The sequence below is a fragment of the Gavialis gangeticus genome, unplaced genomic scaffold (genome assembly GCF_001723915.1).
Source record: "Gavialis gangeticus isolate Ggan-Ray unplaced genomic scaffold, GavGan_comp1, whole genome shotgun sequence".
Taxonomy (NCBI): Eukaryota; Metazoa; Chordata; order Crocodylia; family Gavialidae; genus Gavialis; species Gavialis gangeticus.
The window spans coordinates 6,004,925-6,027,734 of record NW_017729026.1 but is presented as its reverse complement, the minus strand read 5'-3'; the positions used below and the strand labels follow the sequence as shown (position 1 = coordinate 6,027,734).

Genomic DNA, 22,810 nt, shown 5'->3' with positions numbered 1-22,810 from the left:
CCTATTTGTTGCTTTTACCTGGTCTTTAAATTAAATTTGTTGCTTTTACCTGGTCTTTAAATTTACCTGGTCTTTAAATTGTCCTTTGTGGGACAATACTTTCTACCTTTTACTTCGTCATTGTAGCTTGTGGCGTTGTTGAACCATTCTTGTGTCTGCATCCTCTGGATGTGGTAATTAAGTAAATAGCAGTGATAATAATTCTAGGAAAATAAATCTTCTATTTCAATGGAAAAAAGTTTATGGGGTAGGAGGCAGTGGAGAGTAGGGATCGACCAGGCATGTGGGTATGTTTGTCAGTTTAAAAATATCTGTAAAGCAGATAAGAACCTTTTCCCCTTATTTATTTCTGTCTCTAAAAATGTGTTCACTAGCCCCTTGAAACCTTTAGTACCAAAGCAAAATTTGTGCCTACCTAATTTTAAACAAAGTAGAAAAAACTCTGTGCATTTAGTCTAATAATGAACTATTTTAACAGAATCTACATTTCAGTAAAGACCAAAGAGTCTATTATCCTAGAAAGCGATTGGGGGGAAGAGAGAAGGGACAATCTATTTGAATATTTGTAAACTAGAATAAGTCTGTTTCTGCTTTGAAGAGAAGCCTGAGAAACATGATCATTGCCAAAGAAATTTCTCTATATACTTGCAAATCAGAATGAATACACATTAGGTACATTAAAATGCATTCAAAAGGAGCTGGCTGGTTATTTAAGAAAAAATTGTTCAGTTGGTGTCAAATGGAAATCTTTTGAAGCAGGTGGCAAACCAAACAATAAAGAGGATTATAATCCTTAAATGTAAAGAAGAAAAAGATGATGATGATGATGACAATGATGATTAGGTATATAGAGAGCAGCTATGAGTGATTCTGACTGAGGTGGTCAGACTCTCTGTGTGTACTCAGACTGAGGATCATTGGATGAGTAGCAATTAAAACCTGACTATGGACTGGGACATGAATACGTTGTATGTGGATAAAATTAACAGTTGGCTTTTGCTACAAAATGAGATTATAGGAAATTGCATTCTGAGTTATAATGAGGATTGGATTGGTAAGTATAGAGAATTATAATTCCAAACAAACCAGAATTACTGTGAGGAAAACAAGCAACGTTCTGTTATTTTTATATTTGTATATAATTCCAATAAAAAAACCAATACCTTATATTGCAATAACAATAATTTGTCAATTTTTTCGGCAATTCACTGAAGGGTAGGTGATTAATGCTTATCGTGCTTACATACATTATATGTCCTTTATGTCTGAATCAAAAACACTTTATAAAACTAATATATATGTATATATATGTATGTATGCATGCATGTATATAAATAATTGTGTGTGTGTGTGTGTGTGTGTGTGTGTGTGTGTGTGTGTATCTTTTATTTATTTAAAAAGATTCTGGCTCTGATCTTTACCTGTGTCTAATATAAATAAATATACATAAAATAAATATATATGATATATATATTAGACACAGGCAAGGATCAGAGCCAGAATCTTTTTTCAAACTGTGCTGTGACTACACACTTTAGCATAGACAAAAGGGTATACTTTGGGTAATCTTAAGGTACTTAGCAGTTAAGTGACTGTCTATGGTCACACTAGTCAATAACTGCAATGACACAGGGTGTGCCTACGCATGCAATTAGTATACATGAATAAACTTCAGAGCTTATTGCTCCAGAGTTTTTTGTTCTTGGGTGCATGGTTTGAATGTGCACCCAGGAGCAAATAATTCTAGAGCAATTAGCTCTGGCATTGATTCATGCGCAGCATGTGGATCCCTGTTGGAACAACATTGGCTGGTAGGGGGTCTGAGGAGGTCAGTCTGCCAGCCTGGGGCTATACTGACCGGGCTCAATTTTCCTGTGGAGAGGCTGGCTGGGGCATCAGAGTGCTTCATTGTGGGGCTAGCCAGCAGCCAGCCCCGGAACTGAAGCTGGCTTGTGCCCCAGCCAGCCAGTCAGCATCTACACGTGTGCTACTGCACACAAAAAAACTTTGAAGTATTTACAAGTACTACCCTGCCCCAGAGTTTATTAGTTTCTTATATCCTAATATGCATGTGTAGATGAGATGTGTACTGCATAGTTAATTAGTCTGCTCTGCAGTACACATCTTGTGTAGATGCGCCCACATAAGACTAGCAGATCACTGCACTAAAGATTAGATGAGATTTTTCCTTCAGTTGAAACACTACTTAAATGTAGCCAGTCTAGCCTGGGGTGCCAGAAGTAATCTTCTCATACTTTTTTTTGTTAACATCCTATTTTTATAAAAAACTAAATATCAATTATAGTTAAATAATAAGGCTTGCCAAGGCCCTGTGTGTTAAATAAGGCCTCAGTGCTGCTAACTTTACACCTACTTACTTGTGGAGAAGTTCCACTGATTTCAGCAGTGTTGCTTTTGAAGTAAAGATGGGAATGAAGCAGGCAAATGCTGGTCCCCCAGTTTTGCGGGCACTTTTCTAGAGCAAGGCCTTTATACACATTTGTCCTTGGTGACTGCAACTCAAATAATAACTAGTATATGAAAATAACACCAAATAAGTTTACTTTGTGTTTTTCTTGTAGCCTTGCTTCCAGGATTCTGCCACTGCAAGCCTGGCTATTCAGGCAAGAGCTGCAATCAATGTGACTTGGGTTTCAAGGGGTATCCTAACTGCACACCCTGCAGCTGCTCTGTGAAAGGCAGCTTAAATGAAGATCCTTGTGTAGGCCTCTGCATCTGCAAGGTATGAATGTCAAACTCTTCAGCTGTAGGGGATCTGCATTTTTATTATGAAGTTAAAGTCTATTGTCCTGTATCACTGTTACAATGTTGTTCCACTGTTGTAACTGTTTGTGGTGATACCTGTGTGACTCCTCCTAAGATAACTTCATGCCTGGTCTGGGTCTGATTATGAAATTTCAGTTTTGATTGGGTACAGGGGTGTCATGGCACCAAGGCACTATAATTAAAATAAGTATTTCAGAGTCAGCTGTCATTCACAATCCTTACAGAAACCTGCAAAAGGCAAGTTACTTAAGAATATTCAGAAACCTGTGAGTCATTTATTTCAGACACCCACCCTCCTCTGCCCAAGAACTGTACATTAAAAAGCACTTGAAGTGCACTGTACACTCTAAAAATAGTTTCTAATATGTCTTCAAAAGAGCAAACACTGAACTCTTAATACAGTAAAACAAAAAAAAACATTTAAAATCTCCTATATTATGCATTGTTATGGAGAGGGTATAGTTACTCTGCTGCTGAGATTTGGACAAAAGATAGTCTCTTTCATTTTGGATACTTCATTTGAAAATCTCTAAGGTATTTCTGTCAAAAGCTGTCAAAATATAACTCTGGAAACTTTGTTATAGGCTGAATTTCTTAATTCCTGCAGAGAAATGAGGAATGGTTTTCTTTTTGTGTGTACAATTTTAGAAAGCCATATATTAATATAGATTTTAAAGTCAGATGGTATGGTAAAACAAAATGAACCTATTTTTTTTACTCTTTTAAAAAAGCATATACCAGCGATATGCATGAAGATCCTGCACTTACCTGGGGATTACTTTTCAGCATTTTGTTTGTGAGGGTTTCATTCCCATGTTTAACAAAAGAAACTGACCCAAGTACCAGTGCAAAAATACTTCTATTAAGTTTTTACAAGCAGAAGGGGACAAAAAGTTTTACTCCATCTCATATTGCCTATCCTCATGCACCAGTGTGACAGCTGAATAGCACTGTAATCTTCTTGGAGTATTAACCTTATCTCCACTTGGCATATATATAACACTCAACTGCTTTCTGTCAGAAATAAAATCTCTTCCTATGTCTTCAGGCTCTCATGTCCAGGGGATCAGAATTCAAGACAGAGACATGGGGCATATTTCATTATGTTCTGACTTAAAAGCAAGCTTGGATGAAGATAACCTTAACACATCTATGCCATCCACAACTGAATGCTCTTAATACTAATTATTTGTATTACCGAAGTGCCAAAGTCATAGCCCATTGTGTTAGGAACTGTACAAATATTGAACAAAAAAGACTGTCTTGAATCCAGAGAATTTACAATCTGTGTAAATTTCTTCCCTCTGTTTTCAAATGCTCAGGTGACAAAGCTTTACAGATGGTTGAGACATGTCTGATGTTAAACTAGAAGTTATAAATTCCTCCCCTCTGGCAAACTTCAAATAAAAATCAATATGACTTATGGAAAGTGGCATGAAACTATAATCATATCGGGTATATTGCACAGGACAAATAAAGTGGAGGAAAAAATACAGACCTATCTTTGGATAAATTTGATGATAATAGAGTCTTTGACAGACTTTAGAAAGAGAATATCTTTTTCTCTGTCATATTTAGCAATTAAAAGAGTTCTTTCTGAAACTTTGTGATGGAAGTTTTCTTGCTTGGTAGACTTAATGCAAGTAAAGGTACAAGGCATGAAAAATAAAGAGGAAACAAAATGGGCTTTAGAGGGTCAAATCTATCATATGAGGACCAGTGAACAAAAATAAAACTGGCAAAGGGATGTAAATAAGGATTTCATTGCTAATCATTGTGGAATATTCTTTGAAGGAGAGTGGTCAAAGTCCATCCCTTAAGTAACTTAACTTTGGATTGAATGTTTGATTTTTAAAAGATATTATGCTGGAAACAATCATATATTGGCAGAAGGATGGGTTAGATCACTTTTTCTTCCTTTAAATGTTATGATTCTATGAATTAGTTTACTGCCGACCGATAAGAATGATGTAGATTACTCGCTAAGATCACACTTGTACTTGCAGAGTACAGTTGTGTTCTGCTTGGTTACTGGCATTTTTATTTTAACAAATACATTTGCTTCATTGCCCTCGCATTTATTTTTTCCTCCTACCTTGCCCACACCAGTGACCTTAGCAAGAAAGTTGTATCAGATTAACTGAGCTGTTAGGGCCAGGCTTTCAAAATGGTTTCTAAAATTATGATCACAAAGATCTGGGCACATAAAAGCCACTTTCAGAGGCAGAGTTTAAAAAGATGATCCTTAAAATACAGTGCTATTTTAAAATAATTTACAGAGCAAAAAACTTGAAAGTTGCTAGGAACTCTTAATGTATAAGATTGATATTCCTAATTGCAAGTATTGATATATCAAAGGAAGTTTGGATGCAGGCTAACACACAATTAATGATAACATTTTATTTAGCATATGTACTTGAATACAAGATGAGGTCCCTGTCCCCCCTGCTTTTTAACAAGTTAAAAGGCAGGGTGAGAGGGTGGTGGGCAGCTTGTGTGAGGTTGGAGTCAGAGCCAACTTGGGGTCAGGGTCGAAGCCGCAACTGCTGCCCACCCTTCCCTCTTCTCCCTGCCATCTTTCCACTCCCCAACTGCCTCTGCTTTGCCACCTCTCCCTGATGCTTACTCTCAGCTCTGGCAGGGCTCTGGCCCTGCTCCAAGACATGGAGCATGTGATTGTTCCTGTCCCAGAGAGGCATGGTAGTGGGGGCTGAGTTGCGGCAGAGGCTGTGAGGTGGGGACAGGCAGCAGGGGGGACAGGTGGGATGACAGGCACTGGCGGAAGGGAAATATGCCAGGGAGTGCAGGCATGGGGGTATCATTGGCAGGGGAACAGGTGCTAGGAAAGATGCTAGTGTGAGCATGCACAGGGGAGCAGATAGCAGGGGGTCAAGTGATGGTGGAGACAGGTGGCAGGGTGTGGCAAGGTGCGGGGAGCAAGGGGTAGAGGTCAGGCCACTTGACTGCCCTGTCATCTGTCCCTCCACTGCCTTCCCAACTGACTGCCCCCCTGCCATGGCTTTCCCCATTGCAGCCAAGGGGGGGATGTGCAAATATATGATAACTCCAATATTTGTATTCTTCCAATAATTGTATTCTTTACATGGGAAACTAAAACACATTTATAAAATTAATATGAATAGAATCTAATTATTGGGGCGGGGGGGATCATCTTAAATTTGGAGTTGTCTTGGATTTTGGTAAATATGGTACATCTGCCCATCCCTCCCCCCCCCCTTTAATTTTGCCCTTTTTTTTATTGTCTTTCCTTTCCCCCTTTTTCTCTTGCCATTTGCATTTCTTGTTTTGTTTCCTCCCCACCATATATCCTTTCTTTGCCTCAGTCTCCTTTTCTAACATCTCTGGCCAGAATGTCGACAAGTGGCTTTCAGTGAATTTATTTCAGTGCGACATGTCCCAGTGCAACGTGTCCCAGTTGATCCTTGCCTACGTATTATGGATAGGCTTACCATTATGTGTTTAGCCTCTGCTGGCTTGAAGCCAACAATTCTGGTCCATCTGTGCATAGTGCACAGTGGATTAAAGAGACTGTGTACAAAATATTTGAGAGACTTGAGAACTTAGAAAAATAATTCTTCTGTTGGGTTTCTTCGAAAATGATTAAATTACCAAGCTAATGGCACAGTATATTAGCCTTCTTTTAAGGCAACCCATGTGGGAGGAGACTTCTCTGTGTCTGCACATGCAGCAGATTGATTACATCCTGGTAATTCAGTGGATCCCTTGCTATAAGCCTTTGCTGAATAAATAAAGTTACCCAACTGCTGTACTGTCTGGTATTCTCTGTCCCAGTTCTCTGTAGGAAAAGGGTTCATAGATCAAGCTATATGGCAGACAAAGATTTTCCACAATGGAAGGGAAAACACAAGCCTTCTCTGTACTTAACATTAGCCATTTCAACCAGCAGTGCCCAGCTACACATTTAACTGAATTGGTACAACCCCAAATGTACAACAAGAAGCTGCAGGATGCTTCAGTTAATCTTACCCTGGTTGGAAGCAAATACCTCCATGGCTGGCCATTCAGTGGGTGATTCCCAAGGTTAGACAAAGGTCTCAGCATTGTGTCCCAGGTTTTCTGCCTTGAGGTCAACCCAGCTGTAGAGGTGATATACTAGATTACTGGGAAACCCCCCCCAAACATGTATTAATGGAAAAGGTACCAAGACTAATGGCTTAATTCTATATCAAGGTGGCCCCATTCATTTTTACTTGGTCACACAGGCTTTATGGAGAACTTAGCCCTAACACTGACAAATGAAATGAATATTCTCACAGATACCTTGCTTTTCCATTGTGTTATCAAAAAAAAGAGATAGCAAAAATAATAGCAAAAATAATATTCTAACATGCATTTCCAGGAACATGTTGAAGGAGAAAACTGTGACCGTTGCAAATCAGGTTTCTTCAACCTGCAGCAAAATAATCCCAGAGGCTGTGAGGAGTGTTTCTGTTCAGGGAAAATGAATGCCTGTGTAGACTCTCACTGGACCTACAGCACTGTAAGCAAATATTTGTAGATATTTGGTACGAATGTGACATTATGTTTCTGCAGTCATTTAAAGTGCAAGTTGTACAAAATAAAAATTATGTTCGGACCTACCTGGACATTACTTATCATGTAGCTCTCATCACTTATCCAAAGGTAATAAAAGAGCTTTTCTTGTTTATGCTTGGAGAAGCTTCTGAAATAAACAGATATATCAGTCAGGGTGAAGCTCTATATATGAACAGTCTTGGCATATTCAGGTAATCAGTACTGAAAATGAGGAGAATTCTAATATGATCCTTTCCTTTTTTATTCTCCTCTAGGTTTGTAATAAACATCCATTAGTCTAAATATACTTAGGTTAATTAAAAATTTACACATATGAAGACACAATTTATTTATACAGGATATTTTATAGAGGCATACAAAGCACTTCTTATGCCTTTGAAATTCTTCATTACAACACCTGCATTGCAAAAGGGAGCTAAAAGGCAGTAACATTTCTAGCATTTTTACTTGCAAAAGCTCACCATAGAAAATAACTCTTAATACTGCCCTTCCTTTTCAGCTCATTCTCAAAGCCTGGAGACTAATTCCTGTATAAAGGGACTGTAATATGCAGCCATGTCTACAGAGCCAGCTTGGGAAAACAAGTTTCAGGTTAAATAGCTACTTGTTTTGGCTGCATTGCAGATGGGAACACTGAGAGTGAAATGGGATACCTGGTGTGCTCATTTACATGTTAGCATCCAGAAATCTTTTTCACGTCACAGATGAGCCATTTTATAGTCCTGCTGGTATCCAGGACCTGGAACCTAACTTGAACATATTTACATGTGCTCTTCTCTACTGGTTAGTTTCCTGTTACAGGATTGCAGAGGTTTAGCTTCTGGGGAGCTCCTGCCGGTGTTTTAAGTTATGCCTTTTTTTTCTTATCTCTACCTGGTCCAGGGAAGTGACATAAGGCCTAAGGCACAGGGCTTCATAACAATAACCCAGATGATCTATGAGTGGACAATATGGCTAGGTACAGACAGTCAAAGAGCCCAGAGACTGAATCTATTTAGTCTTTGCAGATTAGTTTAAGAAGCACAGATTAAATTGAAACATAAGTGAACAGACATTTGTCTTTAATACAGGAAATACAGCCACATACCTGCAATGGCAGGGGCAGTAGAGCACAGCTCTCTGGGTGTGTGTTTACTTTCTCTTCCTGCTGCCCCCAAGGTCTCTGGGATTTGCAGTCCAGAATTACAGCAGCAGGACTCTGCAGGGTTGCTCATCATTTCCTCTTCCTGCTTCCAGGTGTCTCTGGGATTCGTAGTCCACAGTTGTAGCCAGAAGTAAGTGTGAGAGGGGGAAGGGGTGTTTAACCCCCCTCCCTGGCCTCAGCCCCCAGCACCTCTGGAAAGCATGCTTGGATGCTGGGGGACTCTGATTTAACTTGTATTAGGAAGGGGTCTGGGAAAGAAGTTTCATAAACCGGTTTGACTCCAATCAGATAAGTGATACTACATTCAATCAAATTTATCTGAAACCAGTTTCAGCCATTTTGAAACTGGTTTATGTATACTGAATGTCTGTTCTATTACAGGTTAAACCAGTTTCTGATCACTTAAACCAGTTTATGTGTAACTTCTGTCCCTAGCCTATCTGTTCAAGTTTGTTGAACTCTGAGTTCAGTCTTCAGTTTCTTTTGGGGCCTGATATCACTTACGGAATATTTGTGATGTGTGGTGATAGCAGTAATGACCCTTGTTCAAATATTTTGAGTCAGAATATCCTTCCTTTTTTGTGGGTAAAGAAGCAACTAGAAACATGTATTTATATGTGGTATCCACTGTCATATGGATTACTTATGGCACCCTTTTCTGCCAAACCTAAGGCATCTCAAAAATGCATATGTCCCAGAGCCTGCTATACATAATAATAAACTCATTTGCTTATTGATATGATTGCATTACTTAAGATCCTTCACTAATATCGCTCAAGATCTTAAACCTAATTACACTGCAGAAAAAGCTGGAAGAAAGAGAGGTTGGTGAGTTCTAGTTGATATCAGTATTCTCGTTCTAATGGGTATTTTATTGTGTTGTTATAGGTAAAGGACATGAGTGGCTGGCATCTGACTGACTTGTCTGGTCTTATTAAAGTTAAACCTCAGCAGGACAGCTTTGATGGACCTCAACAGCTTAGCATTGGTAATGCGGCTGCCAGAAAAGTACTGCCACTGATTTATTACTGGAGTGCACCCAGTCCTTATTTGGGTAACAAAGTAAGTGCAGATGGTCCTTGCCTGTACGTTAATTTGATGTATTGCTGTTGGGAAAGATTTAAGTAATTTTTTTCTCCCATTTGAGGGAAGATTAAGTTGGATAGATATTTGGCCAGCAAAATTGCATGCTGAAAAGAACTAAATTAGGCATGCAGATTATCGATGTGAGACACCAGGCAAACCAGAATAAACTAAGTGCAGCAGTTCTGAGATTGACTGGGGTTTCTGCTGTCAAGTGTTAGAGAAGCTCAGATAATTTGTAGTGTTATTTCTTGAATGAATTGGCTAGCATATGCATATGTGTTTCAGGTTGTCCTCTTCTTTTCCCACCTCTTCCACAGATTTGAAAGACTGTTCTTTATCTTACTTTTCACGGATGCGAACTGTGTATCAGATGTTGTGGGGGTGTGTTGCAAAACTTTAATGCTTGGCAAGAAACTTGTGTGCAGGGAGCTGTGCCCTGGAACTCCGACAATGCTGTACTCAGCATTGTGTCATTTGTAGTTCATGTCTTTATTCCAGGCTGCACATGTGCAGGTTTACATATATGTGCATGTATATACATGAGCTCTAAAGCTTACCGTCAGATATTACTTTATAAATTCTTTGAAGCTCTCTCTTCCTGATTTAGTAGCCAGTCTGTCAGTGTGCAAGCCTTAGACTTTCTATTATTACATTTAATATGCTCTTGAAAAATGCTAATGTTCTGCCAGCCTGTGGTATTGAAGGCTTAGTTGAGCCTTGAACTTGTGGAATGCTTAGCAGCTGAGTATGGTGAAGTGTATTTGAAACTCTCATACTCGTGGTTTTGGGCACTTTTTCCATTATAGTCCCTTCAGGCTTATCTGCTTATTTTTTCCTCTTGGCTGGAAATCAACATGACAGAAGGTAAGTGAGCATGTGAAGATTACATAGCCTCATTTCCAAATTTGGGCATCCTGTTCATGGCTACAGATTCTTAAAAATAGCCAAACCCATTCAATCAGGACAACGGAAGGTGTTTTATTTTTTAATTATCTCAATGCATAGTAAACTTCTCCTGTATTCTAACCACCAGACTGCCCAGTAGAATTTGCTTCTATTTCTATTCAGGGAATAAAACAAAAGTAAGTATGTGTGCAAATTATTTGAACACAGAAGACATTTTTTTTCAATGTAATTTGGAGGTCCTTTGTGGTTTACTGTCAGACATCTCTGTATGAATGAAACAATTTGCCTTAATAACTGAACCATATAAATTTTTGATACTACAATAATACTGAAAGCACTCACAAATTACCACAGTACATCTTACCTGTCATGTTACATCATGTAAATTATAGCCATGATGACATGCTTAGCTTGGATGATTTATGCTATGGAAAAGGAATATTGTAGGTTCTTATTTGTAAACTCAATAAAATATTTCTCTAAATAGCTAAAACTGGATTAAACCAGCCTCCTTTGACTATGATTGCTAGGTTTGTTTCAAAAATATTAATTGCTGTCTTAGGGTAGGGATGCTTTGTTAGAATTTGTAGCTTAAAAGGATGAAGAGAAAGATTTAAGAATATTTTAGGCAGACTAAATTTACTGTGATCCACAATTTCAGGATCACTGTCATATCAGTCCTTTTTCTTTTTCTGGTTCATTAAAATGCTTGTTTTAAAACCAAACCTGAGCAAGAAGTGCTAACAGCAACCCATGGGCAGATCAGAGATTTGAAAAGGAGGGTATAGGACATATCACCAGTGCCACAGGAGACAGGTTACAGGTCCCCCTCCCCATACCCTCTTCAGATATGCCAGAGCAGCAGCTGTTGAAGACTTTTTGGAGTTCCCAAAGCAGGTGACACTTCCCTTTCCCCCCCACTCTAGTGCAGGCACCTCCCCTCCCATTGCCCTCTCACCCTCTCCAACAGGCATTGCCTCTGGGTTACCTCTGCTTGCAGCAAAGGGGGACCTGCCATCTGATCTGTCTCACAGTCCCAAGCTGACCTGGTGGTGGTGGTGTCCCAGGGCTACTCCAGTTGGGGACTTCTGTAAGTGATAGAATTTGGTGGCGGCTTGGCCAGGGACAATGGCACAGGGGACGCTGGGTTCCCCAACCAGTGCCTGCTTGAGGAACATGGGACACTTGGGGGTGGGCAGGGAGCAAGGGTGCCTGGAGGCCTGTTGCTGCTGTTTCCAATTGACTCAAGAACAGGGGAAGCCCTGGAACCATTCCTCCCTGCAGCTGGAGGCTCCAGGGCCATGAGAGGAACATGGTGCAGGGCGCGGAAGCAGAGACTTGAACCTGCAACTGCTACTAACTGAGTACCCTTGTGGAAAAGGGTGTGTGACTGTGCCACTGCCCCCACCTAGATCTACTCGTGTAACAGTCTCTTCTATATTTTGATACTTCAGTTTTCAGATGTGGTAAAGACCTCTTTTTGAGTTAGGTTGATATTCTGTGCTTAAGTCTTAATGATGCTGATTGCTGTATCTGTTTGTGCTCTATCTGCTTGTTCTACACCCACGTCCAAATGCTTGTTTCTAATGAGGAAAGTACTGTATCATAAGAGACTTTTGAATTTGTGACACTGAGCTTTGCTTCAGGAATGAATGACCGTTCCTGGTTTCTCTAAAATAGCTGGGTTGTGAAGTAAGTAACAAGTTGTTTAGTGCTTTGTTTTTCTTTCTTTATGCCAATGTGAGACAAGAAGGCAGGAAAATGAAATTAACATCCATCTCCTTTTCTTTTTGCTTTTCTAAATAAGCGATTATACCACTAATAATATGTCAGATTTGGTACATTTTGAAGCGACTCGTTTTTATAAACCAGTGAATTATTTTGTTAGTAATAAAGGTTGAAGTAGCTGCCTTTGAGATTTTAGTAGGTTTCATACGATGGCCACATTTGCTATGAAGTATTCTCAGTTTACTCTGGTGAAATTATGGAGCGGACAAACGCACACAGCATTTTTCTTTCACAAAGTTACCTCTGAGGAAGTCCAATGTAAGTGTATTGTGGAGAAGTTACTCTGTGTATGGGAGGAGCCTGATACCGCTGCCATTTTCATGTTGGAGTAGGCATCTCCTTAGTACAAACTCGGTCCCCTGGTAACCTGTGGCAAGGCCCTGTATAGGAGCATCATCTTTCAGTGGCCAGGTTGGGAGATTTGGTTGTGTATGTGCTGCTAGCTACAGAGTACATTTACTGCCGAGGAAAATCCAGCTCGCATTGTTCTGGAGTAAGCATGTTATATGTCAGCAACCCCATTAGCTACCAATTTATTTTTGGACTGAGACATTTGTAAATATTTGAATATCTGCCTATTGAAGAAAATAGTTTAGTGCTTTTCAACTTAGTTATATATGTCACATTTTAAGTCCTCATTTGCTAAAACTGCCTTTCTAGCAACTTCTTCCATAGGGAATTTATTTTTTGACTAGATTTAAAATAAAAGGAAATATGTTAAATGAATGTTAAAACAACCTGCTGTCAATTTGTCATAAAGCTTCGGAACCAAATATTGGAGTTGAGCCTAAAAAGTGTAAGTATTGTCCTTGACTGCAGGCCTTTCTAATGCCTTGTATATCAAGTATGCAGCCTTAATTTGGTGTTGTTCCTGTTTGTCAGTTTAATCTTTTAAGTCAAATTTAAAGTATTTGCCCATAAATGATTCCTGTGAAACAGTTTAACTCTATCACAGCAATAGGATATATCAATACCATTCCAATCCTGTTTGTATAGGAATAAATTGTGGAACCTCTGCTCATGTTGAGCAGTGGCTTGCACCAGGTGCAACCTCACTTAAATCAAAGGAGCTAATTGTGGAGTAAAGTTGATACAAACTGGTTCTTCATGAAGTCAGAGATTATTGTGAATAATATCAAAGGTTTTGTTAGGCCATGAAAAAATTATATTTGATATATCTTCATTAGAACTCTGGTTCTTCAGGATGGCCATTGATTTATTTTTTGATAGTCAAGAGGAATTACTCTGCTTTTATGTATTCTGATTACAGTTCCAATAGTAGAAACTAAGACACCATATGAAGGATTTAAATAGGGTCTTTTATTGTTTATGCCAGAGAAACACTTTTAACATAAGGGGATAGTTATTGTTTGATTTGATATCTTCATGCTACATGTGATATTTGCCCTTTTATTTCTGATTTGTCTTCACTGAATGAAGCAAACCCTCTAACCTATTTCCTGCATACGAATGTCAACATTTCTTTGCCTCCAGAATGTGAATAAGCTAGAATACACCTTTAGGTCAAAACATGTATTCGTTCAGGTAGTAAAGATTTTCTGTAGCTTCCTGCACTGCAAGATGTATTTTATCATACACAGGTAAAGGTGTGGGTTTATGTCTGTATGAGTGAGCTACTTGCTTTATGAAATTGTACCTATTGAAATTGACTGGCACACCATGTCTGATCAAAAATTGAATTGTAACATAATCATGGGTTAGGACTTTGTGTTCTCTATGTTTATTTCCTGTCATTTGTTTTCATTTTTCCTGCTATTCTAGTGCAAGAGGCGGAATAATGCAAAACAAATTACAGACTACAACTTGCACACCCACAAAAGCCCAAAAAGAAAAAAAAGAAGCATCAGGCAGCGTAAATAATACAATAATCAACTGCAAAAGAAATGCTAAAATCAATTGTTCTGAATTATTAATTCCTTTGGACCCTCCTAGCTCCATCTGGTATTCCTACAGTTTAACATCAGACAGAAAAGGTTGGAGACCCTTTCTAGATCATGAAACATGATAGCTGCAGTTTGATACTGAAATATGAAAACGTTTTGACTTGTTTTTACTGCACACCTAAAAAGGGAGATCAATCTCCATTTAACATCTTCAAGGATACACCTTAATGAGATGAGAGACAGTCTTGTTGGAAGCTAATTTTTGATAACTATGTTATTTTTGAGAGCTGCTGGTACTTTGTGAGAAAGCCTTAAGTATTAACAAGTGACACTGACCACCCTACTCTGTATTGTAATAGGCTGAGCAAAGTTTGTTGAATGAGAAGCTAGTCTAATTTCCCTAAGATATGCACACACACACACACACACACACACACACACACACACACACACACAATTTTAGGTTTGTTTGCTTATTTTGGAATGGTGAAGACTGTTAGATTACATGTAAGCTCTGAAATCAGAGAGGATATATAATTTAATGGGGGCATGTTTACATGAGACATTTTATTGCACTACTGCACGTTAGACAAATCTAATGTGTAGTAAAGCATCACCATCTGTGTGTGTGGGACTTACTGCATAGTAAATTAAGCTAATGCACAGCTAGTACCAGGAAATACAAGTGCTAGATAAATGGTGTATTAATTACTGCACAGTAATGCACATGTAGACTCTGACTGGGAGCAATTTGCTCCCAGGCATCCCAGGCAGCAGGGTCCTGCTGCTGCCACCCTGATAAGCCCCAATGCAGAGGGGAGCTGTGCTGGCTGCAGGGGTAACTGTCTCCCCACCACATGGAGATCAGGACCAATCCTGATCCCCATGTGGCTGGGATTGCTGTTCTGGCAGCCAAGACTGCTGCCTCCCAGCCATGTGAAGATTGGGTCCCAACCCGATTCCCATGTGGCTGGTAGAGTTGTCCCTGCTCAGTGGGGAGGCTGCTTACTAGCCACGTGGGGTTGGGACCAACCCCAGTGCCCTCTACCAGCTCTGGGGCTGGCACCCAAGGGAGACTGGAGTCCCGCCTGGCTGCTGCAGGGAGGCAAAACAGGGCAGCAGCAGGCCTGCACTGGGCTATTCCTGTCAGATGCAGTTTGCTTACAAGGAGGGATGCATATGTAGACATGCATGCCAGAGCACTACAATGAGCCTGATTTTTCTATGAAGAAATTTCAGGCACATTAATTACACATGTAGATGCACCTTGGGTGTCCAGCACAGTGGGATTATCAAACAGTTGCTCTTAAAATGGGTAATGTTATTTATTTTAAACTTAACTTAAAATTGTATGTGCTTAAATTTAAATGTAAAATTACACAGACTTCTTTAAGAACTATATTATTATAATTCTTAAACATTGATTAGCCCTGTCCATGGTAGCTTAGTAGACTGAATTAGCATAAATGTCATGCAGTTGTTCTCATAATAGTAGAACAGAGCTGTTGCTGTGTTGGTACAGGGAATATGTGAGAAGCAGGATTTGTTTGGTAATATATAAATAGTTGGTCCAATAAAAGGTATTACCAAACAAATCCTGCTTCTTGAGTAGTTCTTATAGTAAGATTAAAGACACTGTAGCATACAGTAATGCTGTGTGTTTTATAGACAGTACAAATAAAATTAAACAGACCATTCCTATAGCCTGAAGAGTGGAATGGCCAAGCACTATCAGCCACTCAATAATTCCAGGTTAATATCTTGAGGAGCACCAACCAATCCTTTAATTCACAGGGCCAACTGGGTTTTCTTAGATAGGAGCAGATTTCATTGCCTTCAGAACAAAATGCACAACTCCATCCACTCCATATTTCAAGACACCTGCGTGTGGGGAGGCAGAAAACTGAAATGTAAATTATAGAAGGTTCCTGCAAGGCAAATAACTGTGAAGGGTATAAAAGCAGAAGAAACAAGAGGTTGATCTTAATTTGTGTTTGAAACAGGATGTTTTCATTTCCTGGCTTCCTACCCTAGCTTCACGGGGAAGCTTTTATTTTATGTAGCATATTGCTTGCTAATTGCAAACCATGCTTTGAAACACCATTTGGCTTGTCCTCCTGGTGTCAGTACAGAACATCCAAGTTGATACAGAAGTCCTTATTGGTCTACTGAACTCTCTAGTTGTGGAAAAAGACTGGATGAAAAGGCTAATGCTTGGAGAAAACAAACATTTTACAGGAGGAAGCACTAACTGCTATTTTGTATTGCCCCCCCTTCCCACCCCCCTGGGTGCACTCCCCCTGAGAGAGAAAGTTGATATCTATATATCTATATATGTACCTCAGTTTTACCATCTGTAAATTGGGAATGATGAATAATTAGTTTTTTTTGTAAAATGCTTTGAGATCTATGGGTAAAAAGCACTGTATATTATTATTATTTCATACCATTCTGCTAGTCTCTGTCCTCAGGCAGAACACGTACATGGAGGGCTGTGGGTGCACTGTTGCTATGCTGAATTACCTAAATGTGGTTGTTGTTTCTTGTGCCTAGATAAATAATACTACAGGAAGAGTCTAAGTCATGGAAGGAACTTCCTTGAAATTTTCCTGTAATGGTCTGGAAATTTGGTTGCAGTAGGTGGAGAGGTATGCTGTTCTGCATGGCAGGTAGTGCTAAAAAAGTATATGATGTGCTCACCAAGTGAAATTCAGCTCTTATGGAGACTAGTACAGGCCTTATGCACCTCTTATATTCTGCTTTAGTGAAGTTAGTGGTACCTGGTACCAGTCCTTTGCACTGAAATGGATTTCACTCACAAGTTTTGACATAGCACAGATAAGTTCTCTATGCCACAGAAACTAAGAGGGGAGAAAGGACTCAAACTGCAAGGAAAAGTCAGTTCTCAGATTCAGTCTCCAAGCACCATTCACAACAGACACCACACTGAAACACCACTAAGTGGGTTGTGCAGATGTTCAAAAAATATTTTCATGCAGACCCTACTAGGATTTTTTGCATAGCTATCTCTTTTTGGCATTCCAGTACATACAGTAAGAGGCCAGATAAGGAGTAGGCATCTGTGCAGAAGGGGCAGAAATTGGCCACAGTATAGAGGCAGCAGAGAATGGGGGTAGGGAGGAGATGTAACCAGAAATCCCTATCTGTTAGACTGTTCCTGAAAGATTTTTGTTGCTACCTTGTGCAAGTCCTTAGATTGTTCTAATGTGTAACCAGAGCCAGAGTATGGCAGATAACTAAGGATCCTGTGGTGTACCCACTAGAAGTTTGATGCAGCAAAAAATCTGGTTCAGTGTATTTTGGCCTGTATATAAGCCAAGGAAACTATATTCTTTCTAAAGGAAAGTATTTTTAAGCAAAATCTAGTTGTTGATAAAAATCAAATCTTTTTACTTTTACTTTAAATCATGATCTAAATTGCTTTGACTGAAACTAAATCACCCTGGTAACCAGCTTTATTCATTCAACAGTGATAAGCTGTCTACAACACAGACTGACTCTACTGTTTATTTTATTAGCAGTTGTTTCAATATAGCTTTTAAAAATTATTTGAGTCCATAGTCAAAGCTAGATATTGAACAGAAGAGAATCTTAATGGGAATAGCAGTGTGTGGGACAAAATAATTTGAAGATCTGAATCACAGGAGAGTGGTGGTTGCTTGAAGTCAACAAGGCTTCTTGTCCCCACACTTAAACCCAAATCACTTGGACTCACTAGCATGAGTGGGCTGGGGTCTGGGGCCACCAATTGTGCTGGAAGCAGCAGCCTTACCTGGGGGCCTCGGGGAGCTGCAGCCATGGTGATCCTGCTGCTTGTACCTTGATTGGAGCCGGAGCGTGACTCCATCTAGCCAGGCTCCGGTTTTGGGTGATGTGCACTGGCCCACCTTTTTTTTTTGCACGGATTTTTTTGACCCCAGGATCTCCTGGGGTCAATCCCCCACCCCTCCATGGTGCTATCTTGCAGTGCGGGGAACACCTGAATGTGTGGTGTGTGGCGCTGAAGATGGGTCTGCAGGACCACATGTCACATGGCCATGCTCGTCTGGATGCCATGGGGTGCATGCAATGTGCATGGCCGAATAAACTCCAGCATAGTTTGTGCTGAACTTTATTTCTTCCAGGAGCAGCATTTACATGTGTGCCTGGGACTGCAGCATGTTGAACTGCCTCTCATAAGCCTCTCAGGTTACTTAATTACAAGGAATAAAAATGAAGGAGGTTGTTGAAGTGTTGTTTGAAAGCATGACAGGGAAACAAACTCAAAACAAAGATAAAGCACAAGCCAGAGGATATGGAAGTTTCTTGAATCAGTTACAATATATACAATATAGCCAGTCTATGTTGGGTGGGTCCGAAAACTTGCATTTTTCTAGGACCTGCCATGTGTTAATTTCAAAATATATTTCATGCACATTAAATCTCCCAACACAGACATGAGGTAGGTGAATATTATTTATATTTCACATGGACTACTTGTCAAGGAGATGTTAAGGCCAAGATGATGAAATGTGGGTGCCTAGACCCAACCATCTTGCATAAGAAAAAACCTATCTAAAGAAGCTATTAAGAGGCTCATTAAAAAGCCTTTGGATTTATACATGGGGCATACATTTATTTTCTAGTAGAGTAGTGCTCAACTTTCCCCTGTGGGCCAGATGAATGACATGGGGCCAGATTGGGCCCTGAGGCCCAGTGCCACCCCCTCCTGCTCCCTGTGTGCTGGGATTGGGTCCAGACTCCCGTGCACAGGTCCTGGAGTTCCCCAGGGATCTGGCGATTTGGCAGCAGTGTTGTGGGACCACCACTCCCCTGCCACCAAATTTGTGGACCCATGGGGAATCCTGCTAGCTGGATGATACAGTGTCATGGGCCAGAGGTTGAACACCTTTGCCTTAGTTTGTGGTGTCTGAAGCAGCGTATGAATTTTTACTTGTTTCATATATCTGATCAACTTATTTTGCTAATGTCGTTTCACTTCAATTATTAAGTCAAACACAACCCAAATAAGAACGATCACCTTTCTCCTTTTATTAACTTTAATCAATGTGGTGTTTGGTTCTCATTAAAGATTCTGAGCTAGATACCCAGCTGGTGTAAATTGATGAGATAAATTACTTCAATTGAGCTATTTAAGCCATCTGAGATATGACCCTCTGGTTTTCAGGAGTGACTGGTAACTTCATGATCCACAATTGTTGTGTGCCTATCAGGGGATCATTTTAAATGGCTTGATTTTCAGTGGTTGGGTATTCAGGGCTTTCTGAACATTAAGCCCCTTTAAGTAAAGTAGGTCATACAAAAACAAGGTATCAAAAATCATTAGTCACTTTTGAAAATGTTAGCCTGGTTCTAGAAAAGATAATCCAATTTTCCCCTAAGAGTTACCTTATTATTTACACAACTGTCTTCATAAATCTTAGAAGAAAAAATGTATAGGCCTCTGAGAACCCTGCATTGAAAAATAAAATGTACTGATTGCCTGAAAGGTAGAGATTCCTGGACTAATATCAAATGTACTATGTCAAATGTTGAGAAACTATAAATGATAATCAGTGCTGAGAGAAGACAGTAACCTCAGACCAAAAGGAATCTTGAAATGGTAGTTTATTTTTAAATTGTTTTCTTCTTTAGTTTCACAAGTAAAAGCAAAAAAAAGTTTTTAATATCACAAATGACTCATCTTCTAATTTGATCATCTAACGTCAGATAGACTATTAAGTGTCCTATAAATTGCCTCCGTCCCTTGTCTCCTCTATCCTCTCATTACCTGACTGCTGAAGATTTCTGAATGGGTCCATATTGCATGATTAATTCCTATAATGCAAACTGAATTTAGTTCCCTTAGGTTCCCATTAGCTTTCACCAGCATATTTTGATCTCCAGCAGGAGGGTAGCAGGGAGCAAAGATTTTGTTTTCCAGAGAGAATCCAGTTAATGACAGCAAATGTATTTAGAAAGGAAAGCTCAATGGGGATTTCAAATATGCAATAACTCTGTTGAAGGAGGGGGCTACGCTAACTTTTTGAAAAGATCTGCTTGCCTCCATGGACCCAAGAGACCAACCAGTTAAGACCAGACATTTGGCAGATTGAAGTGGGAGTCATGTGATAGCCCCCCAATTTGAAATGTGATGAATTATTAAACAAGCAGTTTGTCGGGTGATTGAATATTACCTGCAAAGCACTGCTCATCTCCTTGAGGCACATCCAAAGCTAACTGAATTGAGCCAATTAGACTGACTGTCTCTTCAATGAGTTGTGACCTATCAATGGTAATAGCTTATTATGATGATAAATGAACCCATCTCTCAAACTGAAGCCTGAGTATACACTTCAGCAGTTTTCCTGAATCATGGGGCCATTACCTCTCAACTTCAGATCGACAGGAGCAACAGCAACGAGAGTAGATAGCATGCATGAATAGACACAGATGATTGTTTTACTCAGCTGAATATATTTACAGTTATTTTTTGTTAGTTTTTTTCTTTTAATAGGCCTGCTTGAGCATTTTCTGTTTTCGCTATAGTGATATACCGTTTCCCTCAGTCTGGGAAGAATACCACACTCATCGGTTGAGATGGCTGAATGAATTCCTGATTGGTATCTACATGCCTTTTCAATCTGCACAGTCTCAGGGGTATTAGGCATTGCTATATGGAAGAATATATAGTTTCTGAGTGAAAGTTTGTTTTATTTGTTTGGTCCAATTTAACTCCATCATATTACTGTGCCAGAGTCAATCCACTTTAGAAGTTAAGGAGATGGAGACATTGTAACATTAGGTCACCTTTTCTAAAATATCTGTTGTATTTGTAAAGAAGTTGTGCCCATACACAAGTGTGGAGGCTGCTCTGATGTGTTGGAATTCTAGTGCGTCAAATAGACTTGATTAATCGAGGCAATTACCGTGCTCCAGCAACATCTCACATATCAGCTTTAGTTCAAGTACTCAGGTATCAGCTTTAGTTCGAGCATTAGTTCAAGCATTTTTAAGTGTGGGGACACTGAGACTGATACATGAAATGTGGCAGTGCTTTAATTAGAGCGGCTCTTGGAGCCACTCTAATTAAAGTGATGCTACCACCCCCCTGCGCACACACTCCTGGAGCACATGTAAAAGTGCCCTTAAATTGCAAGTGAAATATAAAGAGGCAGTTCAGAGATTTCTGGATGTTTTGCACCCTTATTTTTGAAGAAGGAAAGTTGTTTTTTTCCCTTAGTCTTTTTAACAATTAACTTCATAAACACACTTGTTCCAGATTTATATAAGAATGCAAATTGTACCTTAGGACTACGGACAGACATTACACATAAATTGGTGCAAGTGATCAGAAACTGGTTTAAACCTGTAACAGAACAAAAGTTCAGTACACATAAACCTGTTTCAAATAGACCTGGATGAATGGAGTATCAAACTTAACTGATTTAGGTTAAGCTGGCCTGTCAAGCTTCTGTCCCAGATCTTCTCCTGACTCATGTTAACTCAGTCCTTCAACATCCCAGGATGTTTTGCACCTCCCCTTTCCCCACCAACATGGTGGACAGGCTCGCACTGTCTGCTCCAGCTGAGGGCAGGGCCAGCCCCACCCCTGGGATGTCACAGAGCTGAAACAGCAAAGCTTCTGTTCTGCAGCCCTGGTCCTGCTGTCAGCTCAGCAGGGTAGAGACAGGGAACAGAGCCCCCCCTCTGCAGCCCTGGCCCTGATCCCTGGTGTGTATGGGTTTCCTGCCTCCAGCCCTGGTGCAAAAAACTGGTGTGCAGGTGGGAGGGAACAGTCCCTGCAACCTGGGGCTGGCCTGCATCCCTGTGCCTTAGTGGGGGTTCTCCCACCCTAGGCAGGGTTCTCCGAATCCTGCCACTGATGCTGACGGGGAATTCCCTCCTCTTACCCCTCTGCGCAGTCTGGGGACAGCTAAGCAGCATCCGCACGGGTGCAGAGGGGGGTGTTATGAATTCTCTCTCTGCACCAGCAGCAGGGCTCAGCCTAGGGTGGGGGAGCTCCTGCTAAGTCATGGGGTTCCCCGCATATGGGCTGATTCCTAGTGCTGGCTAGGCCTCAGGCTGGAAGTGCTGTTCCCCCCCACACCTGTAGAGGAAGAGCTAAGCCAGCACCAGACCACGCTAAGGGATGGGAGGGGGGAAATCCCTCGACACCATCAGCAGAGCTTGGGGGACCCTGCCCAGGCTTGGGGAACTCAGGCTGTGGTGTGGGGTTCCCTCAGTGTTGGTTGATGCCAAGCAGTGGATGGGCCCTTGGCTGGAGGGACTGTTCCCCTGCTGCAGGGAGACAGCAGGGGTGTAGAAGGAACATGTGCTGGGCAGCCGATCAGAGATGGGCCCTGCTTGGCTGCAGTCGGTACCCTTGGCAGTGGCTGGCAGGCTGAGGCATGCTCTAGTGCCCCCTGGCTTCTGCCCTGGGCCACTGCAGGCATCTGGCTGCCTTTCTGGATTCCCAAGTGAATGTCAATTCACCTCATTATCAGTTCAATCTATGCAACTTAGAGAAACCTTCAAAGATTGTATTGATTCACCTCAGGCTTTTGGACCGCCTGCACTAAAGGTGTGTGGTGCCAGACACACATGCTTTCAGCCT

General features: G+C 40.5%; 1 protein-coding gene across 1 annotated transcript in view; it reads left to right on the top strand.

Moving 5' to 3' along the window:
- LAMA2 (laminin subunit alpha 2) overlaps window positions 1-22,810 on the top strand; it is a 576,898-nt gene that overhangs the window by 118,816 nt on the left and 435,272 nt on the right. The window contains exons 9-11 of the mRNA XM_019520301.1: window positions 2,583-2,743; window positions 7,169-7,309; window positions 9,398-9,571. Coding sequence (XP_019375846.1) covers window positions 2,583-2,743; window positions 7,169-7,309; window positions 9,398-9,571 — 476 coding nt within the window. The remainder of the gene's footprint in view (window positions 1-2,582; window positions 2,744-7,168; window positions 7,310-9,397; window positions 9,572-22,810) is intronic.